This window comes from Hesperophylax consimilis, chromosome 16, assembly GCF_061612785.1.
Source record: "Hesperophylax consimilis isolate HC1 chromosome 16, BYU_Hcon_1.0, whole genome shotgun sequence".
Classification (NCBI taxonomy): domain Eukaryota; kingdom Metazoa; phylum Arthropoda; class Insecta; order Trichoptera; family Limnephilidae; genus Hesperophylax; species Hesperophylax consimilis.
This window is the reverse complement of record NC_142851.1, coordinates 27,686,948-27,710,909: the sequence shown is the minus strand read 5'-3', so window position 1 is coordinate 27,710,909 and position 23,962 is coordinate 27,686,948. Positions and strand designations below refer to the sequence as shown.

The window sequence follows — 23,962 nt, the reverse complement described above, 5'->3', positions numbered from 1 at the left end:
AAACCGTTGAAGCAGACTGCAATATGCCCCTTGGTATGAAGATCCGTCCCAGGTATTCATGGTTGAGTCGAAGGCTCTGAAGTTGTATTTTTTTCATAACTTGAAAGCTGAATCCACTTCGGCTTCCTTGGAATGACAAGTCTGACTGCAGGAATGTATTCAGAATCTGTATGTTTAGCGCTTCTTGATCGCTGGACCCCGATGTTCCATTTCAGTTTCCTTGGAATGACCTGTCTGACCGCCGGAATGCTTTCCCTTCTGAAGTCCTTGATGTACCCTACCTAAGATTGTTCTAAAAGGAACCTATCAAACTTAATACGTTGAAAATTACACTAATAAAACTCTAAACATCCAAATTAAAAAAAAAACAAACCGTAATAACAATTCATATTGTTTTAATGTCTCTATTCTGTGCAACAGTCTTAAATATGAAACATATACTTTTAATAAAATAAACCAAAAACAAATACATTTTAGAATTTATCTCTGTAACTCGATAAGCTTTAACAAAAAATATCTTAAATAGACTGACGCCATCTATCATGAACCCCATACAAACCCCAAATATGGATAATTTGCCAACCTTAAACTCAAACCTACTGTTTAAAAAAACTTCCCGAGAACTCACCTAGGTGTCATCATTTGACATTGCAATAAATAAAAATTAAAAAAACAATTCTAATATTGATAAGCTACAGATCCCATAGGTGTCATTGATTTGACATTGTAAAGAAAAATAAGAAGATCAATTCTATTATTGATAAACTATAGATAGATTTTCCAAACTCCATAGCCAAAATAGAATAATCAAAACAAAATAAATGTAGCTTCAAATTCCGGCAGGGTTCCCTCGGCCGCGGAGAACCCGCCTGAACTGGAAGTACATTTAGATTTTAAAATATTAAAATTAAAACAAATGTTTAAACATATTTGTATCCATGTACATCTGTATACTCAAGCCCGTTAAAACGGAGAGACCTTAGAAATTTTCCTAAAAGAATCCAAAAAAAGTAATTTTAATCTACTGATGTAACTTGATAGCAAATCAGTGTGTGTGATTTTATCAATATAAACCCATTAAGTATTAGGAAATCATCCCAATATAGTTAAGGTATCTGAGTATTCAAAATTACACACAGACACTTGGGCAGCTTTCTGAAGTTTCCTAAAACTCAGATAAAATAGAAATTTTTATAGCATCTGAAACTAATTTCAAAAATATATATTGCACTTCGCTTTGCCAATTGTCTATATGTATGTCTCTAAGCAATTCATTACTAGAAACGCTGTTATAAACTATATCATACTTATATAAATCCACACTAGTGAGTTAATTATTTTTCATAAATCCCCTAAGAGTTATTTAAACCAAAAGTATATAAAACCCTTTCACAAAACGGACAATACAATTTGATCGAAAGCAGATTTATTGACAGGGACAATAAATCCGACCTCAATTCACAAGAAACCATCTAAACAAATATTACATACCTATGAATTGACCGGTCAGTGGTTGAGTGGGGCATAGCGCTTGGGTCTCACCCGAGCGTCGCGTGTTCGATTCCTCGGCTGGCTAAGTCCTCCATCACAACACAAGCAACATTTTCGGCTTTCTGTGGTGGTAGTAGGAGATTTTCAAACATTGTTGGGTTATTCGTAACCCGGGAATGTTTGTCTTTCTTTAAAAAAAAAAAAAAATGTAGCTGTGCACACACTCCACACATAATATTTAAAAATATACCATTATGTTCATTAACTATCAATTACATGCATGGAATATACGCCACGGAGACACTCACATACAGAAGGTATCCTACTTGAACAACACCAATCAACATACAAAATATATTCAATGTGAAAAGACGATTTTGTCGACCTTGAATGTATATAAAAAAACTACCACTACTGCTTAGACAACTATAACCATAAAAATATATTCAATGTGAAAACATGACTTTGTCATGTCTTCACCTTGAATGTATATAAAACAAAAGTCGTACGATAGAGGGGTATCTACCGTCTCATGATTCCACCTTGATAATGTCTTTGATGAGAAATGTACCAACCGGTTTACCACCCATATCTGATAATTTATAGACCACCGGTGAAACTTTTTCCAAAATTTTACTTCTAATAAATCTCAGCGCTAGCTTCGATGAAAAATACCTACTAGCATCAGAAAGAAGGAATTGTTCGCGCAATATATAGGGGATTGTTAGGTATGCATCCACAGGCTTAATGGACAAGTGTAATGTCAATACAAAATCCTGCAAATGTCCTACCTACCCTTTTACCCATCCCAAAATGTCACCATAATAAAATGATTGTTGCGACACACGTAAAATCGGACAAGTGGTGTCAGTTGCTCATCAGAGTTCGTAGTGATAGCTAATATCAGACAGGGCGATTATATATTTGTGAAGTGAAATCATCCAAAACTCCTGGAGACGTGTGGTAATCTTCAACGGGTGAGTCCATCTTTCCTGCATTCCAATCTGGGCTTATCTTGTGCTCCAGAAGCCCAGATTTATACCTTTTTGACTATTGCACTGTCCATCGGGTTTGTCGGATGCATAAATCGTCCCATAACCTAGCATTCGGTGTAGTTTGGGACTGGTCCTTTGAGCGCGTGGCATAGGGCTTTGCTCTGCACCACCTTTAAAAATATAGTGGAGTCGCAGCTTCACGACACCAGGAATGATCTCCTCCAAACAACATTTCCTACCTCATATTGAACATCCCTTCTACGCAAGTTATAATAAACTTTATTTTTTTCATAAGATTGTCTCAGACAAGTTCTGACTTGGCTGAAGATATCGTTTAATTCAGATAAGTCTGATGCCGTCAATTTGCAGAAGTTATCTCCTCTGAATTGAAATCAGTAGACTTGTATTGATTTCCTGAAATAATGATTTCCCTATCAAAATTTAAAAAGAACGGTAACCTGTCACTTCATGTATTGCTGTATTGATAGCGAGTTCAATTTCAGGTAAGTTGTTCGCCAAGGTACTGTGATCTAACCCAAAGTATGAACTTAAGGCTGTAACAAGTACTTTATTAACTCGTTCTACCGGGTTATTTTGTGGGTGGTACATATTTGCAATTATAGAAAAGGTGTCTAATGTGGTATTTCTCAGCTAAAGCTTTCATATCCCGAGATATGTACTGTGGGCCATTGTCTAAAACGATAGTATCCGGCACACCAAATTTCAGAAATATATCCTCTTCTAAAATGATGGAAATGTTTTTCCACATAGCCTTTCTCAAAAGAAAAAGTTTTGAATATCTAGTGAAAAAGTCCGACACTACTAATAGATATGAAAAACCCCTTTTGTACGAACTTGGGAATGGACCCAGCAAATCTGTTGAGATCATCTGCTATGGTCGTTGCACAAGTTTGGGATCTCCCATCAAGCCTGGAGGCGCCAAATTTGTACTTTTGTGACCCAAATAGGTGTGACATTTTGAAATAAATGATCTTACATCTGCAGCCATTTTCGGCCAATAATACTTAAGATAGATTCTATTCAACGTTTTCATAATTCCAAAATGGGCAGCTGTGGGTGGAATATGATAATGTTCCAGCACCTCACGTCTGCGCTCCTATGGCAAAACCAATTTCCAATCATAAGGTTTGTGCAGAGCCTCCATACTCGAAAAACATCTCTCTTAGAAACAGCTTTGCAACCTCAGGACATATGTTAAACAATTTCCAAAAGTCACAGCCTAAAATAATATTTGACTTGATCTCTGGCATAATGACAAAATAATATTTTTTTTTTACATTCCTGTAATTTAAAGGAACCGTGATTTTAAACGCACAAACTACAAAGTGTCCTGTTGCTGAAGTTTATGAAAATTTTCGGCCAAGTTTTGAAAATTTGCACCCTAAATTTACAAATTTCTCATGAAAATTATTACCGATACATGCGAACCTGTGTCCAGTAGACCAGAAAATTCTGATCCAAGATGACCATCCCTGTTGGCCGCGCCCACATTCCCCAAAGCCCTCAGATCCTCGTAAAAGCGTCAGACCACAGCTAACCATGCTGTCCATTCCGGGTCAGTGCTAGAGGAACTGAAGACGTCTCTTCATTTACTGCAAGCACCTACCGGGAATTTACTTTTTTGGATGTCGGCAGCTGCCGACAGGGGTCTTAACACCTGGACGGCCGGAAACAGGTTACTCCATTCCTAGAATTCACATTTCCTGAAGTAAGATTATTTTTGTTATAACAATTCTGTTTCCTCCTACGATTATAATTGGTATTATTGTTTTGATTATATTCCCTTTTACTATTTCTATTAGGATATTGGCAATTATTAAACTTCTTACAATTTGAATTAACAGAATTTGAAGTGCACCTTGCATTTCTATTTTCAGTGCGACTATCCACCAATTCTATCATCTTCCTATATCGTTTTAAAGTATTAATATCATTGATAATTGTTGCAGTCTGGGTCATCCCTAGCATTTAGGGCGAAATATCACAAAAACCATATGTACCCTCTTAATCATGTACATATTAATAAAAGAAAAATAAATTGTCAAAGAGAAAGCTTGTGAATATATTTAGGTAACGTATTACATTGTAATATTTCTAATACCTCTTCCTCAAGTAATTTATTATTTAACCTACTGCTCAATAATACAATTCTAGTTGTGAAGGCACCAAGGCTTTTCTTTTGTTCCTGTAAAGATGCTCTTATTTGGGTCAGAAGCCGTCTTTCATGATCCAGGAGTTCATACTCCTCCTTGAGACCGGAGACAATGTCAATTTACTCGAAACCAGTTCAGAGCATTTCCTGAAAATAACTCATGTATTACACTAGTAAAAAGATCAATTTTACTCACACCGCGAGATTCCGCAAGTTCCTCTATCCATTCTACAAAGCTCCGAACACAGGAAGACCAGTCAAACAAAACGTTCCACTTGTAAACGGGAAACATTTTCCGTGAGATATTTTGTCCTTCCTCTTTTACTGATTTACCCGGATTGGAGGGCATCGTTGGAGGAGTCTCCTGTGATTTCGTCTGACTCCGTGTGGCAATCTGGGAATCATAACGTCTCACAACCTATTTGAAGTGGGTTATCAGAAAAATCAACACATGTCCAAGAATTCAAGGAATAAATTATAAATATTATAAATTATAATTATAAAAACATCCTTATCAAAATAGAAGTATACTTATCGAAAGTAAAAGAATATAAAAATTTATTGTAAAATCAGGATAGGTAGCAGATATACTAGGATAAAAACATTGCAATGCCAACACAATATTTTAAGTGTGTGGCATGGTCATAGTACTGTAGTATTTATATACAAGTTAAAAGATAAAATCTTACCAGTTTATATGTTAAAAAGTGTTTGGCGAAAATTTCGAATTACGCATTTTTTCGAATTATCGGGGTTCGAATTAACGGTGTTCTACTGTAATAGTACAGTCCATGGCTATCCTACGAGAAGCTGCAACGATTTTGGGCTTCCTAAGACATATAAAAATATTTATTATAAAGATTTCGAAATGTTTAATGAACTCCTTTTGAATGTTAAGGAAGCCAAAAGTCTTGTAGTTTTTCGTGGGTTATGTCTCAATGTTGTGTCTAAATACTAGTGGGTAGGTAATAGAATATTTTTTATAGTAGTATTAGAATAGATGAACACTAGATATAAAATGTTAAATTTAACTAAATAAAATATAACAACTTATAATTGGAACATTTTATCGATACCTTCACCTTGTCACTCTGTTAAGACAACCTGTGCGGTGTACATGTTAAGTGAGTGTACATAATATCGAGACTGCTAAAAGAACCATCAAAGTTTACATGTACTCTCACAAGACCTGTTTCAGAAGACCAGGGGTAAGTTAGTTCCTAATTCTAACTAAATGTTAACTAGCTTCCAAGTAGTTGTGTCTATTTGAAAGGTTAAGAAAACATTGATTAAAATCCACCAAAAATATTGATTCACATGCAATGTGCCACCAAAACTACCCAATTATTTTATTTTTAACACTAACTAAATTTTAACCTCTCGGAGAGTGAGCTTTTTTGTAGCAAACTGTATCCCAGGAGTGAGCATTTTTGAAGAATACGAATTAAAAAAAAATTAAATGCAAAACCATAGTTTTCTCAATATCTAGCAATGTAAAAATATTAAAAAAAATAATAATATTTGTACACACAACTTAGAGACAAAACTAATATTATAGCCTATTGAAGGGATCGTAAACCATTGGAGGTGAACCTGCCATAACATGATTACAACGTATATATATATATATCAACACCTACTAAAAAATATTACTCACCACAGGATGTCGGGAGAAGATTTGTTGTTTTTGTTGTTGTTTTTTTTTTTTTTTAGTGTGGGGTCAGGGAGTAAATTCTCCCTGATCCCACACTCGGCAATCGCCTTTTTTACGTTTAGGAGCTGATGTTGATGCAGTATCTTCCTCAATTACTTGATCCTCAGAATCATCATCATCAGATTCATCCGAAGAGTTTTCACAATTTAAATCTCCTACGTCTTCCAAAATGTCCTCATCTTCACTTACATTCAAAAAGTCTGTTTTGTCTTGATCATTCAGGAAATTTGGTTTAGACATTTTTAGAAAAAATAACGGTATCGAACACAAATATTATAGTTGAAAATAAAACGACCAAATCAAAATATAAACAAACAAGAAAAATAACACACGTGGTATTATAAACATGTGTCACTATCACTTCACAATATTTAGTCAAACACTCTATAAATTATTGAACAGAACGATATTATTACATAATGTAACAATCAACAATACTAAAAACCTCGTAGTAATACGTAAAATTCCGATTCGTAGCGAAAATAATGAGAAAACCGCATAAAAACAATGTTAAAACTTAGCAAGCTCGCACGCTCTCAAATCAAATGTTGTCAACCGAAGAAAGTAGAGCAATGGCGGTTGATGACGTCACATATTTTTTTAAATTTCAAATAATAACGTCGGTAAATGAGACAACTGTTCAAAATGTTTGACACATTGTTGTAAACTGTCCATAGATGGCAGTACACTTCACATTTCGTGAATAAATCGCGTATGGGTTGAGTTATACACGCGGCCGTAATAGTACGGCCATACTCCCTGGAGAGTTTTTTGTTCTGGCCGTACTTGTACAGCCATACTCGCCGAGAGGTTAAACGGCCCTTCACATTAGCGACCAAATTCTTGTTGAAGTATAAAGAAATCTGAGATTCAATCGAACATTTAAGCTGGGTAAACTTAAAATTATTCATAAAAATAAATTGCTCATTCAAACATGGCGCTAATTTAAGTATTTTAGTAAAAAAACACTTCGTGCAGTTATGCTTCAAAATATTAAGATCAATTGTTTGTTTGCGCCTGTACATATGGTATATGAATATGAGTAAATAGTTTTGTCCGAATAAAAACCGAATTCTTTAACCGAATAAAAAGGCATATAAATAAAATAGTGTATTTGCATCCCCAGAGAAGGACATAATATATTCCTGGTATTTCAGACTACGGCGGCGACGTGACGATGAGAACAAAGGGCGGCCTCTCTGCTCTGTCCTTCATCGTGCGGAGGACGCCCGAGGTGCTGCCCTACTACATAAGGAAGTTTGACGACGCCATCAGAGTGATGGACCACGAGATAGGGGACGTGGACTGCGAGGTCAAGCTGGACTTCAGACCCCTGGTGCTACTGGCTGGCAGGTCAGTTCCATTGTTTTGCTCCATTCCTAGTTCACGTTTTTAATAAAACACTCAGCATTGGTGACTTTCCTGAACCACCCAAGTCAGCTTTAAACCAATACTGGAAAAGCCACAATTAGACTCCGATAATTATCGACCCGTTTCAAACATAACTTTCATTTAAGGAATCCTGGGGAAAATGGATGCTACACAAATAACAAGTCACTTGAATTCATATAAATTGCAAATCGTTAATCTGCATACAGAAAGTTCCACTCAATCGAAACCGGGACACTTCAGATGCTATCAGACATGCCATAGAGTCAGGTAAGTTAGCACCTATCTCACTCTTAGACATGACTGTAGCGTTTGACACAATTGATCACGATTTCCTTATTAAGAGATTAGAGTTTGAGTTTGAATTCTGACATCAAAAAGTTGTTGGCATCCTATCTATCCAATCGCTTACAAGCCGTGAAGTTGGGAATGAAATGTCTAACTTCGCAACACTTTCTTCAGGGGCATCCCAAGGATCTGTTTTGGGTCCACTTCTCTATATCCTTTTTACAAATGATTTTGTCAAAATAATCAAGTCATTTGGTCTCTTGTCTCACTGCAATGCTGACAATCAGCAAGTTTATTTCTACTGCGCTCTAAACGAAATCAATAGTCTCAAGATAGCTGAATGTATAGAAGCAATAACTTGTTGGATGTCTTCGAACAAGCAGAAGCTGAATCCATCTAAAACTGAGTTTTACTGGGCGTACATAAACAAACATCAACATTTCATGGACGATTCACCTATTTCTATTTCCGGCAGCGATATCGTCCCAAAAACAGCAGTCAAACTTCTCGCTGTCGATTTAGATTCGGACTTTTCGTTTAAAAGTCAAATAAATAGGACTGTAAGCACCGGTTTTTTTCAACTAAAACAACTCAACTCTGTCCGAAGAAACCTTCGTACGGAGACAATAAAACTACTTATCAACTCTTACGCAGTCTCACGTCTCGATTACTACAACGGCATTTATGCTAACCTTCCAAAATATCAAATTAACAAACAATCAGTATTATGCAGCAGCACGGCTCATAACGCGGGGTCTCTAAATATTCATACATTTCAGAACACCTTCGAAACCTTCACTGGTTCAAGCGCCCTGAAAGAATCCAGTACAAATTGTGTTGGATGGTGTTTAAATCCATCAATGAAATGGCCCCACCCTACATCTCTGAACTATGCATCCAGGAAAACACTGGTCTGAGGCACTCAACTCTTACATCAGCAACATCATCAGCTGTAGGCAGACTGATGGAACCTAAGCGCAAGCCAAATACTAAGTTTGGTGATACCCTTAAATTAAATATATCTGCCTGAGAGTAGCATTCTTGTATTGTCTATAATATATCCTAATACATAACACTTTTCTTATTGGATTTTCATTATTCGAAATCTGTCTTATACCGAGGGACGAATCACGTTTAGGAAGATGAATTCTGATCAAAATCTTGTACTGTAGTATCGCCCAGCATAAAAATTGCTTTTCCTCTCCTAAACACGCTCATTAAATACATATTATTAAAATAAATACCGTAAAGTACAATTATGTCCTGTGCGTGCGAACCATATCTAGATTTCTCTAATAAACAATAAACAGTGTTTTTTTTTTTTTATTTTATTTTATTTTTTTTTTTTTGAAGTGAAACTTCTTTACGCGCGTCATGCAATTTCGAGGACCGGAGTAAAACCGACTCATGACCGAAACGAAAATGCGGGTACCCCCACCACCGATTAAAGTTCATTTGATCTAGTCAAAGTTTTGAAGTAACATATAAATGCTTCTTAGCTCATCCCGACAACTGGCGTTGGTGGTGTAATGGTCAGCATAGTTGCCTTCCAAGCAGTTGATCCGAGTTCGATTCTCGGCCATCGCACATTATTTTTTTGTTTTTAACGCCTTTTTCATTCAATATCTTATTTTTTAGTAGGTCAGAACATTTTTTAAAAGAAAATAATATTGCAAAATAATAAAAACACTTATCTCACTGTGATAAAACATTACTCCGCTAGAGCGCGCTTTGCGTTATTGTGTTGGATTAAAATTATTATCTAATCCGTATATTATGATAATTGTATTACATTTATTTAATTAATTTATTTATTTTGATAATATGTAATAATTTACAGAAAAAAAAATTAAAACTATCTCCCTCTGATAAAATATCCGTTCGCTAGAGCGCACTACGCGATCTTGTGTGGGATTCTATTTCTGTACATTGTACATTATTTTTAAAAATATATTATATTTTGGGTGTGATGTAGGTAACATTATAAAACATAACAAGCTCTCATATTTTCAGAACCTACATAATATAATCAATTTATGCGGCTTTGCTTACAGTTGGTGCTCAGCGTGGTTGGCTTTCAATCAGTTAAGCGAGGTTCGATTCTCGGCTGTGGCATTTTTGAAGTGAAACCTTGTTGAGGTGGGGGAGCCGCTCACGAACGTTCTCTCTCTTCTCTTCTTTCCTCTCTCTCAGACACCAGCGAACTGCGCCACGCCAAGCATCAGCTGAAACTAGAAGTTTCACTTCTGTCTTGCGTAGGCTTGACACACCCACTTTTTTTTTTATATTAACTCCACACAGGAGGCCCTGAAGAAAATAATTTCCCTCAGGGCCTATGTCATCTTTGGGGATGCTGTGTGGAGGGTCATTTTGTGGAGAGGAAGGAGTGAACATGGGTCTTGAAGAGTCCCATGTTGTAGGAGGGAGGAAACACAGAGGACGGCAGTTCGTTCCACAGCCGAGCTGTTGAACTTAAGAACGAATCGTAGAAGCGACCCGTTCTCATGTGACTAATGTCAACCATGTACAAATGTTGGGCGCGCGTTTGGCGTGTATCCCGACTACACACCGGTGCCGAAGGGATCAATGACACTGGTTCCTCAGAGCATCTTCTATTGTAATACCAATAGAACAAGGACAGCATACCTACCTGACGCCTGTGCTCTAAATATTGCAGTCCGTTTGTTAAGATTGGGGAATCTATCAAACGGACCGCCCGTTTCTGCACAGAGTCAAGGGTTTTTTTCAGGTATTTAGGGGCTCCGGACCAGAGATGGCTGCCAAATTCGACAGTAGGGCGCACTTGCAATTTGTACAGGGTCAGCAGTTGTGTACTATTAAAGTATCTGCGGACCCTGTACAGTAGCCCAGCTTCTGAGAGGCCAGCTTTACTCTGGCTTCGATGGAGCCCCCGTACCTGAGCTGGTCACTTATAGTTACACCAAGCATATCAATGGAAGGCCTGTTCGGAAGATTGCTTCCGTTGAAGGAGACTAGATTATCATTTAGATCCCTTTTAGACGTAATCAGACAGGATTGGGTCTTTGAAACATTAAATTCGACGAGATTATTTTTACCCCAGGAGGAAATACTCTCGAGATAACCGTCCATTCTCTGCTTCAAAGCCCTCCGAGCCGTTGGAGTTTGTGTGCCCTTTGGGGGCTTGTCAAACAAAAAGCTATCATGAACTGTACTATCATCCGCGTAGCAATGAATCGGTGCACATGTCAAAAGGTCATTGATGTGCAACAAAAACAAAGTCGGAGACAGAACCGATCCCTGTGGGACGCCAGCATTTATAGAGTGTGGGGAAGAGGTGAAACCGGCAGCAACTGCCTGAATCGACCTATTCCTTAAAAAGTCAGCAATCCACTTACACAGGGATGCGGGAAGTCCGTAAGAAGGCAGTTTGTTGACAAGTCCTCGGTGCCAGACCCGGTCAAAGGCCTTGGATATGTTTAGTGCGACCGTGTGGGTCTCACCGTGACGTTCCAGGCACCGCCCCCAAACATGCGACACATACGCGAGAAGATCACCGCACGAGCGGTTCCGCCGGAATCCGTATTGACGGTCGTTGATAATTTTGTTCTTCTCGAGGTGTGTGAGCAGTTTGTCATTGATCACACGTTCCATCACTTTGGACAGAACTGATGTGATCGCTATGGGGCAGTAGTTGGCCGGGTTGGAGCGGTCACCTTTCTTGGGAATAGGGTGAATGACCGCTTTTTTCCAACCAGAGGGCACAGTGCCACACTTCAGGGACATTTTGAAGAGCTTTGTCAAAACTGGAACTATTTCCGCAGCACACCTCTGCAATACCAGGGCAGGTATTCCATCAGGTCCACTAGCTTTGTTAACATCGAGCCCCCGTATAACGTGGAGTACATCCCGATACATAAGTACATAATAAGTACATAAGGAGTATATAATCTCAAGTGACCATCCAAATATTATTATTATTTATAATACATGTGACGATGAGAATGAAGATTTCAGAAGAAATTTTGGTTTCGATTAATTAAATTTTATTATATTAGAAATTAGAAATAAAACATACTGATAATACCTACCTACATTGTGTATAACAAATATATGTAAAAAATTTCTTGCAACCAAACTGTAATAAAACTGTAGGATCTTGGTAGTGTGACAATGAAAGATAATGATGGTGTTGTGTCACAGTGTTTATTTTAAGTCAGAATAATTGCGCAGTTGGGAGTTGGCTCTTGTTCGATGACGATGATATCAGGTGTAGACGACAATGGCGGCGATGGAGTTGTGGAGACCGGCCCCGTGGCTGCGTTCAGCACTGATGAAGACGTGGGGTCTTCCTGGTACTCCAGCGTGAACGAGGTAGGCGAAGGCGCGATGGACTGGTCTGCAGATGAGCGGAAGATGCTGACCAGCGAAGATGCCACGGGGCCGAGGCGCAGACTAATGTTATGCCAAGTCGGACTTGTTGACTGGAGTGGTGATGTACTTAGGTCCTCCACCGCTTATATAGCTGCTGATTCCTTTGTTCTTGTCTGCCACGGGTTGGAGTAGCGTCTGGACTTCGAACCCGCAGGATCGCTGACTCGGTTCATTGTATAAACGTTTGCATCACCCTGTATGCAAACATCCTCTTATAAGCAGTTTACGTATCGCTGTCTTGATATTTCAATTGAAGTTTCGCAAGACTGATTGCTATCTCAGCTTTTTAACTCGTGCAGTCTGGTTATGATATGATGATCCTAGGAGCGGTGACGTAACTGCTACAGGGTCCGCCCACAGTGAGGTGCAATCTCACGATTCGGTAGGATGTGCTCTGGACACCCTTGCGCTGGTCCACTGCTGACCCTCAGTTCCTCCAATGCTTGACTTCTGTAATGCTTCCTTCCTGCTGATAGTCGCCCATTGCAATTGGTTTGTTTCCACATGGACGTCTCCTGCCTGGGCGATGATGACTTCTTATTTGCTTATGTTTGTCCTATGGTGAAGGTGCACTGCTTGTTAACTGAAATATTTGTCGACTTGTAGGTTCTTTTATAATACGATTGTTTCGAAATAATTTTATTTTTCAATCTAAAATTTTGCTGACGGAATCATCCTATTTGTGCCCTACTTTTGCGCTTTGTTTAAAATAGCTGTGAGGGTGATTTAGCTATTGCACTGTTTGTTTACGTTGAATGTGTTGCTTGGTGAATGAACTGTCATTGTGTTGGTCAGCGGTTTGTTCTATTATTTATCACTCTCGTTCGTTTCGAGTTTCGCTTATGCAATCGTATTGTTATTCATAACAATATTTCTGTATTGTGTTTTAATATATGATTGTTAAGATTTGTTATTATTTCCACAGTATAATATTACGCTTGATATTTTTCTGGAAATCTGACTCTTCTTCCACTTCTTGTTATCCTTGAACTTGATTCTTGATTCGTTATTCTTATCGCTGTGTTCTTATCTGGGTCTGAAACAGCTGATGGCGTTGTTGAAGGTATTATGGCTGGTTTCTCTTTTTTCAGTTGATATTGTTGTTGGTATATAGATGTGTTCGTGTCAGGGATTATGACCTTTTTAAGTTGAAGGGACGATCCTTCCTGAAGATTATCTTTCACCTATTGGTCGGTTTCTCGATCTTTTGCCAACTCGGCGTAGTTTATAGGTGTCTCGATGGTGTCAATTCTTGATAATGCGCTCAGCAACTATGTTGTAATTCTTGATAATGCGATCAGCAACTATGTTGTCCTTGCCAAATACGTGTTGTATATCCGTTGTGAACTGGCCTATAAAGTCTAGGTGTCGGAATGTCTACTGATGTCTACTGTCGGACTGCATTTTTCTCCTTTTTGCGCGAAAGCATACGTAATTGGTTTGTGGTCTGTGTATATCGTGAATGTTCTTGCTTCAACCATATGGCGGAAGTACTTATCGCTAGATAAATAGCGAGTAGCTCTCGGTCATACGCTCCGTACTTTCTCTCTGCTGGGCTCAGTTATTTCGAGAAGAATGCTAAGGGCTCCCATTGGCCATCAACTAGCTGTTGCAGTGCTGCCCCGGCGGTGGTATCGGAGGCATCACTTATGATGGCTAGTTGGGCATTGCTTTCCGGGTGTGCCAGCAATGTTGCTTGCGCCAAAATTTCTCGGCATTTTTCGAAAGCCTTGATGGTTTCAGGTGTCCAGGGTACTGGTGTCTTGCCCTTGTAGAAATTCCTTGAGGGGCGCTTGAGACTCTGCGGCTTTAGGTATGAACCGTCTGTAGAAGTTCAATATACCCAAGAAACGTCTCAGGTCCTTGGTGGTTGCTGGTCGTGTGTATTGTCGAATTGCCTCTACTTTTTTGGGTAGCGGTGGCGTACCTTCGCTGGAGACCAAGTATCCTAGGAATTTGGGTAATTGTAAAAAAACAACTGAATAATAATATTGAAAGTCAGAAATATACTTTTTGGACGCGAGGTTTGAAGTACTAGCATAAACAGATTGTTGACTATGCCTTTGGTGTTTCTGCACGCAGGGAAGGAACCGTGGCGGTGCGGTCCGGTGGCGAGAGCAGCTTGTTGCTGGCCTTCGTGGAGGTGGGCCGGAGGGATGTCCTGAAGCACCCCCTCTGTGAGACCTTCCTGCACCTCAAGTGGAAGAGCATCCGAAAGTTCTTCCTGGCCAGCCTCATGTTCCACGCAATTTTCGTGCTGCTCTTCAGCATTTACACAATGGGTGAGTGTTTCATATTTTTGATTGCCTTACACTAGTGGGTCAGAACCATTAGCAGGGTTGTCCCATAAGCAGTAATATAAAACTATATCTTCTGATGCTGTCTTTGACAGCCATCAGTAGGGGTGGTTATGCTACATGAGTTCTCGGGCATGTGCCCTACCCAGAGATGTGCTTTATTTCAAATAAATCCATTTCAAATGGAAATGCAAATGGGTATTTTCCATTTTGCATCTTAAATGCTTTTCTCAATGCATTTTCCATTTTAAATGCTTTTTTGCAACATTCTTCCTACTATCTCCACTCATCTTTTTTTCATAACCCCAAATATCAGTCGGTCCTCAACCTCGCTATGAGAGATAATTTCCATTTGTCAAGTTGCTCCCTGGTAGGAGCCCTGGCAATTGAGTGATACCATTACAAAAAATACTGAACATGGCCATGACGCTGTAATATTAAATGTTAGATAGCAGTTTCTATGTTTTTACGTTGGCAACATTAGTCCCGTGCAAATTTTTTGTGGTTTCATAATCTGTAGTCGTGGTGTTTTTGGATTTACTATCATGTAATATGTTTGTACTACATTGATATCCATTATTAAATGACAAAATTGCCTGGGATGGTACAAGCGAGAAATTCGTTTCTCTACCTGGCAATTGTTGGTCACTTTGTTGGCTTTATAAATTTGCCGCATAAAAATTTAGGAATAGATGTGACTTCTTGACTTTTTTATGCCACTGGTCACTAGGAGTTTTATATTCGAGGAATCATAGAAAATATTATGTTGAATTGGTTCATTAAAAAATGTAGTATATCCAAAGCCTTTTCTAAGCACGTAGCCTTTTATCTTAGTCCCTTTCTACTTGTATTTATTAACAACACAATGAACGACTTTAACAATATATAATTTTTTCAGGAGTCTACCTACGCAACTGCATAAGCATGCAGCCGGCACTGGGCCAGTGCGACGTATCCTTGCCTATAAAGTTGGTGGGATTAGCACTACTGGTGATGAACATGATGGTCGTGGCCAACGAGCTATTCCAGGCCTTTCACAGTCCCCTGGCATACATTATTCAATGGGAGAACTGGTTGCAATGGATCATTATCATAAGCATCTTCTTGACTGCTGTAAGACTTTAAGAAATAGTTATGTCCAATGCAAAATACCATATCTGCCTGTACCGTATGGACATTTTGCTGTTAGCTTTTGTTTACAGATTAAACATACTAATTTCGGTTGGTGGTGGCATGGGTAAGTTGGTAAGTAATGTGAAATATTTCTGGGTAATGCGTTACATTATTCAAGTTCAATGAACTCAAGTGAACTCAAGTTCAATTTTCATATTTGGAACTACTTATCATATCAGACAAGGAATGAAGTAGGTACCAGAATTATTTTATGAATTAATAATTCTTTATTCGAAATGCATGTTGGTTTTATTTATATATTTGACAGATGCTTAGATGAAGACACATTACTGAGAAAACGCATGTGGTTTCACTGAACTATTCTGAACTAGGTCCATTGGACATACTTTAGAGGTCCATCAATACAGGCTTGTCCTAGTGAGGTTAAAAATTCCAACGTAAAAAAAGATACAATGTAAAGAAACAGTAAATAAATAAACTCAAATAATTTGAATGGCGATCATTTTCATAGGCAATTTTACACTTTTATTCAATTAGTATGAATATAACGTTTCTTGAATTTTTATAATGTCATTAGATAGACAATTTAACATTCGAAGAGTAAATTTCTTCTTTTGTAAGGTAATGATTCTGAATCAAATATTTTTTTTATAAATACTTTCAGCTTCATAAATCCTACAATTATAATGTTTGCTCTAGTAATATACTAAACTTGGTCCTGGTGATTGTTTGGTTTTTTTTTTTAAAAATAATTTTCTGTAGTAGGCTTGGAAGCAATGGATATTTGAGTTAATTATTAATAATAATAAAAATATTAAATGGTCAACTTTGTGTCCGGGGGGTAAGGTGCGTTAACTTCAGGGGTGATTCTACATGATAGTACAAGTAAAGTTTTAAAATAATTATAATTACAGAACAATAAACAAAAGCACACAGATAAACGAGAATCATTGAGTTTAAAAATTAAAATATGTTAAAATTCAAAACTCAATTTCCGTGTGATATGCTCAGAAATATATGTCCTCCTCGTTCCAGGGCGCAACATACGTATTCATATGTCCTATCCGTACCTGATACTGTTTACGTTTGACATATTTATACGTCCCGCCCGGTTAACAGGTTAATGATCAGTCGTGCTCAGGAAAGATAACAAGTTATCGATATTATCGATAAATCCTTTATCGATCAGTAGATAGATGCTAGATACCCTGATGTAAAAATTTAGGTTTCGAGTATTTATGTCTTATTCAAGAAGTTTTCTATGAAATTCTGTTATTATTTTTCCCGCATCAGGGTCCGCTAGGGAAGCCTGTCTATTTAATAATAATTTTTAATGAAGAGTTTTTAAACAGATTTGTTTTGTTGGCAGGTTCCAGGAGAGGAAGGAAATATCATGGAGGACATTTATAACTGGCAACACCACGTTGCCGCCATAGGGATATTTGTGGCCTGGCTGCAGTTGATGTTGATCATCGGAAGGTTCCCAATGTTTGGACTCTATGTTCAAATGTTCGCAACAGGTACGCACGTTTCAAGGGCTATGGATTGACAAAATCGCTGAAATACTCGTACCTTTGCAATAAAAAATTACTTAAATATGCAGTAAAACAGTATAAAGTAAAAAAATTCCAAAATCTTTCAATTTAAGCATGTAGGAAACTATAAACACAAAATATGAATATTTGACAAGCGTTACTAGCTTGCAAACTGCCAGACTAAACAAAAGGGAAGCAGTGCTGCAAGTGCTGGTGTACGTATTCATACTCTTTATATGATTCCTGGCAGATTAGTGGCGTTAATAAAGCTCATCTATACATCACCCAGCTCATAGAAAAAAACCTTGTAATGTTTTGAAAATGCCGGGATTTTAACCCGTGACCTCCAGCTTGCTAGTCTAGAGCCTTACCCCTCGACTACGGAGGTCGTCGTTACTTGTGTTGTGACAGTCACCTTTATTCTGTTTCACTGGACGTCTTCTGTCTGGTGGTGTGATATCGAAATATGCATCAAGTATTACAATATGCATTAACCTTTTCTATGCGTCATTAATTTGTATCACTTCGTTCACACGCGGGGCTATTTATCATCAATCTAATTTATGACTTTAAACAATAATCACGCATGGATTTTAAAATTTGTTTTAAAAAATACGTCGCTTATGTCTTGAATTATCTTTTCAAGTATAAATAAACAATCCGAACATCAATGGGGCTTGATAAAAATTCGAAGTATATATTCATAATGTAACTGATATGGTATGCCCGGGCGGCCATGTTTATTTCAAGGATAACGATACACATGATTATAAACATGCCGGAGTAGAGCTCTTCAACTGTGGTGCGATGTAAGTGGTTGATTTATGGGTGCGATGTCGCGTTTGACTGGATACATGAAATATTGACACACTTAAAAAGGTTCATATAATAAAAAATAACTACACTTAAATTTACAAAAATAATGTAATAATTTTTCTGTTATTATGTCACCGTAAATATGTATCACTTAATATATTTTTTTATCGTGATTTTGAAACAGTTCTCAACGCATAACGGCAGAATCATGGCTTTCATGTATTTCAGCAGCTTTGCAATTATTATCGACGTCACTGTCACTAATTTCAAAATCTGAATCTATTTCTAAAGTAGCACCAAATATTTCTTCGTCATTAAGACCACGACCCGACATTTTGTATTTTGGCAATAAAAATACTTTCAAAAATTGATAAAAAGTCAAACTTGTACAACTTTACACTTGATTTTTCACTATAAAAAAGTTTTAACCACGTATCTTTATTTGAAAATAATCTAACACTGACGAAATTTTATATTTCTTCAATAGTTTGAATGAATGTATGTAACTGAACTTATTTTAAAATATGATAAATCAGATTAATGTACACTGTAATTAAAATAGTTCATATCCACGAAGAAGCAAACAATAATTCGATAAAACAATGTAATCTACACGGCGAGCGTCTCTGTTTGAGAATCTTATAAAATGCGCCTGCGCAATAACGTGTGTAAAGAGACGCGGGAAGAATTCAAACTGATTCATTTTTCGCTCTGAGTTGGAAGATCCCTTCAAATCTTTGTATCCATGATTAGGATACGTATTATGGATAAATATCGTAAGATGTCAGTAGTGTAAAGATGTGAGATTTTTTAGGAGTATAAGTTTTACCGTGCTCAAGCATGTTTCATACCCATAACGCCGAAGAAACTTTGCGTCGCACAGATGTGCCACCCGCGTACAGGGCATGCACAGTGCGTCGCAGGCGTGCGTCTCCCGCGGGGATAGGGTTAATAGCTAAAAGTGGCCGAAATGTGTACAAACTCGTGTATTGTAAACCAGAGGTGCCCAAAGTGGTCTACATGGATCCTCAGGGGTCGATTTCAACTTGCTGGGGATCTATGACAGCGAGAAAACAATTTGGGGGTCCACGAGATTAAATTTACACCAAGTCATCAACATTTAGGCGTTCCGTAAATTACATAACTACTGTGTTTTGGTAAAACCCTTCAAGCCACATTTTTGGGAAATGTTATTTTTCAGTGGTTTTATTTCTTTTCAAAGTACAATAAGGCGAAGTAATTTTTGCTGATTAAGGCATTTTTAATACTCGAAACTAAACTTACGCGTAATTTTTTTTTAGTTTATTTCGAGAAAACCGTAGATGACATTGCTCAACCCTAAAATCTCTCATATTTTTAAGCAGAATTGCAATATTTTACATCGAAATTTGGAAAAAAAACAACCACTTTCACGTAAACTTTATTATTTTTAATTAGTTTTACAAATTTTAATATTCGAATTTTACAAATTTGTAAATATTCATTTTCATCGTTGAAGTTTTCATTTTGTGGCTGGAAGGGTTTTACGAAACCACAGTCGATAATTAACACATATTCGGTCTAACTGAAAAACGTGGTAGAATTTTATTCAATTGATAAACAACCGTGTATGCGAAAACCTTACTAATTGAAATGTAAAATAGAAACTGACATAAAATAGTTCATGGAAAGATGCATAAGACGTAGACATTGCTTATCCAGTAAAAGAGGGTTGTTATCTGTTGGATAAACTTCAAATAATAATAATTTCTTATCGAATTTCAACATTTTTCGCATGTATTTTAAATGTTTTATATTTTTCTTCATTTTGAAGATGCCGTAAAAACAAGTACTAATTTGGAAACTAGATAAAGTTACATTTTAGATATTTGTATGTGAAATATACTTTAATGTTTAAAAATTGCATCATTTTAATTTCAAACATGTTGAAAAATTTCAGAGAAATAAAAAAAAAAAAAAACAGAACTTTTTTTTTAAAATTTGCAAGATAAGTTCAGTGCAAAGGAGTAGGTCTGAAAATTGCAACTAAACAGTGTATAATCTTTGTACAACATGTAATAAAAACACCATTTAACGAATGTGAAGTGTATATTACTTTTGGTACTTGATGAAATTGTTTAGTGAGATATTTTGGTCTACTTTTCTTGCCAGAATAAACATATTGAAGCAAAACACTAAAAGGCACAAATTTCCCTAGTTCCTCTTCAACTTGGCATTGACAAACATCCAGGATGATGACGTTTTGGCCTACATTCAACGTATAAATATATTTAATTCAGATTTCAAAACAAGGTTTAAGGATGTTTTGAAAATGGAAAAAAAAAACACACCGGATTATCGATCCGTACAGTGAAACTGAAGATTCGGATATCATATGACAAGAAGAACTGATCAGCATAAACACAACTGAAGAGTTTAAGGGGTATAAGCAGTTGTAGCTATAGAAAGAAATACTTGCTGCTTATCCTGCATTATGTAGACTATTGCAAGAAAGTTTTTGATGGCTTTTGAAGGATTTTTAGTGCGCTAGTAAACTTCTTTAAAAAAAAAATAAAATAAAAAAACGAATTTGACATGGGCTTAGAAAAATCTAATATTCGGCAGCTCTACCGAAAAAAAAATTCAGAATGTGGGGTACGGGGGAAAATAGTTTGAGAATCTCTGATGTATTCCCAGTTTTTTTTTTTAAAGGACAAACATTCTCAGGTTACAAACCTGACAATATTCAATTACTTCTACTGCCTGTGAGCCGAAAATGTTGCTTGTGTAATGATGGAGGACTGGAGGAGCTGGAAGAGGATTGTACCCAAGATGCCAGTGTGTAAACCTAATGCTTTGGAGCACTCGCCACTCTCTATGAATATTTGATTTCGACGTATTATGCCTCTCTCGACTTTCATCATTTCATGTTTTTATTTACAGTTGCGATAAACTTCTCAAAATTCCTAATGGCCTACTCCTGTCTGCTGATGGCCTTCACCCTGTCATTTGGTGTCCTGTTTGCCAACTTCAGACCCTTCTACAACATCCTGATAAGCCTGATGAAGGTCATCATCATGATGTCTGGAGAGCTGGAGTTTGAGGATCTGTTCTATGCCGACACAAAAATCGTATATCCTGGCACCGCGCATGCGCTATATTTAATATTCGTCCTATTGGTGACCATCATCCTGACCAACTTACTGGTCGGTTTGGCTGTCAGTGATATACAGGTGAGATCATTATTAAATCTCATTAATTTGTGCATGTCGCAAATGCTCAAATTTAATAATGGCTTTATAAATCACTTCTTCAATACATAAAACCAAAATCACTTTGTGGCAAAATATTATGTGATACTGCACAAGAGATTCAACTGTCTGGAATCAGTAAAACTATTTTTGATTACAGTAGTACAAATCTGCCACCCCAAAAAACCAAGGGCAAGTGTGTGATAAGTGAAAGCGGCAGATTATAGTACTTACACAAAGTATGCTAAAAATTAAAACACATAAAAATTAAAAACAAACACTGCTATCGATCGTTCATAAAATTTATTTTTCGGTTTAAAGTTAAGACGTAATGTTTACGCTTGCGAGAAGAATCCATTTTGTAAACTAATTGAAATAAAAAAAAATGTTGCAGAGCAAAACGAAAAGAAACACATGCGACAGTTTCTAGAATACATACAGGACTAACCGAATTGTCCTAGAACAACAACAATTAACCCTGGTAACTGGTTAAATAGTCAGCAAGAGCGAGTTAGATGGCGGTATAGTAACTGAGTTTGTATATAAGAGTAAGATAACCTAACCCATTGGTGTACAAAGTTTGGCTCGAATCTAGGCACGCAGCGGATTATTAAATTTGATACACAAATACCGGCAAATTACAGAGCTCGATTTTGTGCTTTCAACTAGTCAAAATAATGGCAGATCTTATAATCATATAGACAGATAATCGAACAGCGGATTAATGAGAGAGTACTGTATATATATCAACACTTTATATAGGTACATTCAACTAGATAACAGTAAAAAAATGAGCACATGGCCAGATGAAGATTTATACCAATCGACCTAGATTCTCAACAGGAATATGTATTTGTTTTTTATCAATAAATGAATTATTTTCAGGCTTTGAGAGACAGCGCCGGTCTAGATCGCCTGGTCCGCCAGACCGGAGAGGTGAACCGGCTGGAGGGGCTCCTGTTAAGCCCACTGCTGTGCTGGGTGCCCGAGCGGTGGCTCAACATGCTGCACAAGGGGGCCCAGATGTTCTCGGAGCAGAATGAATATGCACTGGTCATACAGCCCAACCATCCCCAGGAGAAAAAGGTGAGGATTGGACAACTTGCAAAATAAAACGCTTGAAGGGTGGAACAACGCTGGAAGGGTGAACTCTAGTAAAAAAGTAAAAGAAGTTGTCATTTTAATTGTTCAAAATTTGTCAATTCTTCAGTAAAAAAAAAGATTGAGAAAAAGTACTGAATTTAATTTGACTGATTTTTGTTTTCCAGATTCCAAAGAGTTTGATATCATCCATATACAAATTAGTGGCCAGCAGGAAGGAGCAAGGCGAGTCGGAGAAGAAGTTCAAGGGCTTCACCATGGGAAAAGAATCCAACAACATTAGTATCAACCTCCGCAACGCTTCCGGCTTCAAGAAGAGCATACTCATCAGGCCAAGGACCACATCAGACCTCTCCAACAGCCCACATAGGCACTATTCCAGCGCCACAACGAAAAGCGAAACGGTGGATATGGCAAATTTGTCAAAGCAACTGACGGATATGTGCACCAAAATGGAACGCTTCCAAAGCGCCATGGAGAAGAAGATGGAGGCATTTGAGACCGCGCTTGATACTAGGAAGAAGCAAGAAAAGAGTGATTAGCAAGAAAGCTGATGAATTTTAAATGTCAAACGTTCTCTAATTAACAGCCCATTCCTGAACCCGAGAGTGGCTTCTTCTTTGCATATTATTATGTGACTGTTAACATTGTCTTTTTTTGCTCTGTGAAATCTCCTATTGGAGATACATATTCGGAAAAGACAATAATTTGTGCTGTTTTGTGTAAACACCATGGCCAAATATATTTTGTAAATGCATGGCTATTCTAAACGATGTTTCGATTCTGAATAGTGGTCTCTCACTAGGAAGAAGGAAGGAACGGGAGTATGTATATTCCACTTGGAATCTAACAACTTAAGTTTACCTTAAAAAGGAATTCACCAAATATTGTTCAACTGACAGTTGATGAGAGTTCAATTGGGTAAACCAGGTTTAGTAACATATTATGATCATGGACATCACCAAACCGATAGATGATCGACAACTTTTTAAGCAACTTACTATTATCAGGAACAGATGATCATTAAAATGAGAGAAACTTAATTAATAATTTGTTTTTAGATTTTTAGTGCTGAGATATACTTATGTGTTATTTACATAAATTTGACTGTCCTTTTATTAACGTTTTACGAGATATTAATCAATATAATACTGATTTGTTACAAAGAGGATCTAGGGTTGTTAGTTGTTACCTATTTTTAATACTGCAGAGCAATAATGAATTGTAAAAAAGTTTCACTGATTTATTAAAAACGATTTTATATAAAAATTTGTTATTTTATTTGTCCGCAATCAATTAATTAATTTAAAGTAGCCATGATGATATTATAGTTTTTAAAAAGAGGCATAAAATGTTGTTTTGTACGAATTTCATTAGTTTAATCTT

At 37.2% G+C, this 23,962-nt stretch overlaps 2 protein-coding genes across 2 annotated transcripts in view; both read left to right on the top strand.

The window, feature by feature from the left end:
* The window catches only part of LOC149416970 (transient receptor potential channel pyrexia-like), a 58,585-nt gene extending 34,807 nt beyond the window's left edge, over window positions 1-23,778 (top strand). Inside the window, exons 8-14 of the mRNA XM_089641356.1 lie at window positions 7,531-7,726; window positions 14,546-14,745; window positions 15,659-15,873; window positions 17,264-17,414; window positions 21,168-21,457; window positions 22,361-22,561; window positions 22,744-23,778. Coding sequence (XP_089497482.1) covers window positions 7,531-7,726; window positions 14,546-14,745; window positions 15,659-15,873; window positions 17,264-17,414; window positions 21,168-21,457; window positions 22,361-22,561; window positions 22,744-23,118 — 1,628 coding nt within the window. The 3' untranslated portion in view covers window positions 23,119-23,778. The remainder of the gene's footprint in view (window positions 1-7,530; window positions 7,727-14,545; window positions 14,746-15,658; window positions 15,874-17,263; window positions 17,415-21,167; window positions 21,458-22,360; window positions 22,562-22,743) is intronic.
* LOC149416971 (uncharacterized) lies at window positions 12,142-13,094 on the top strand. Its single transcript, XM_089641090.1, has 2 exons — window positions 12,142-13,030; window positions 13,070-13,094. Exon 1 carries the CDS (start codon window positions 12,284-12,286, stop codon window positions 12,593-12,595), a length of 312 nt encoding a protein of 103 aa, XP_089497216.1. The 5' UTR covers window positions 12,142-12,283; the 3' UTR covers window positions 12,596-13,030; window positions 13,070-13,094.
* Window positions 23,779-23,962: the final 184 nt, after the last annotated feature.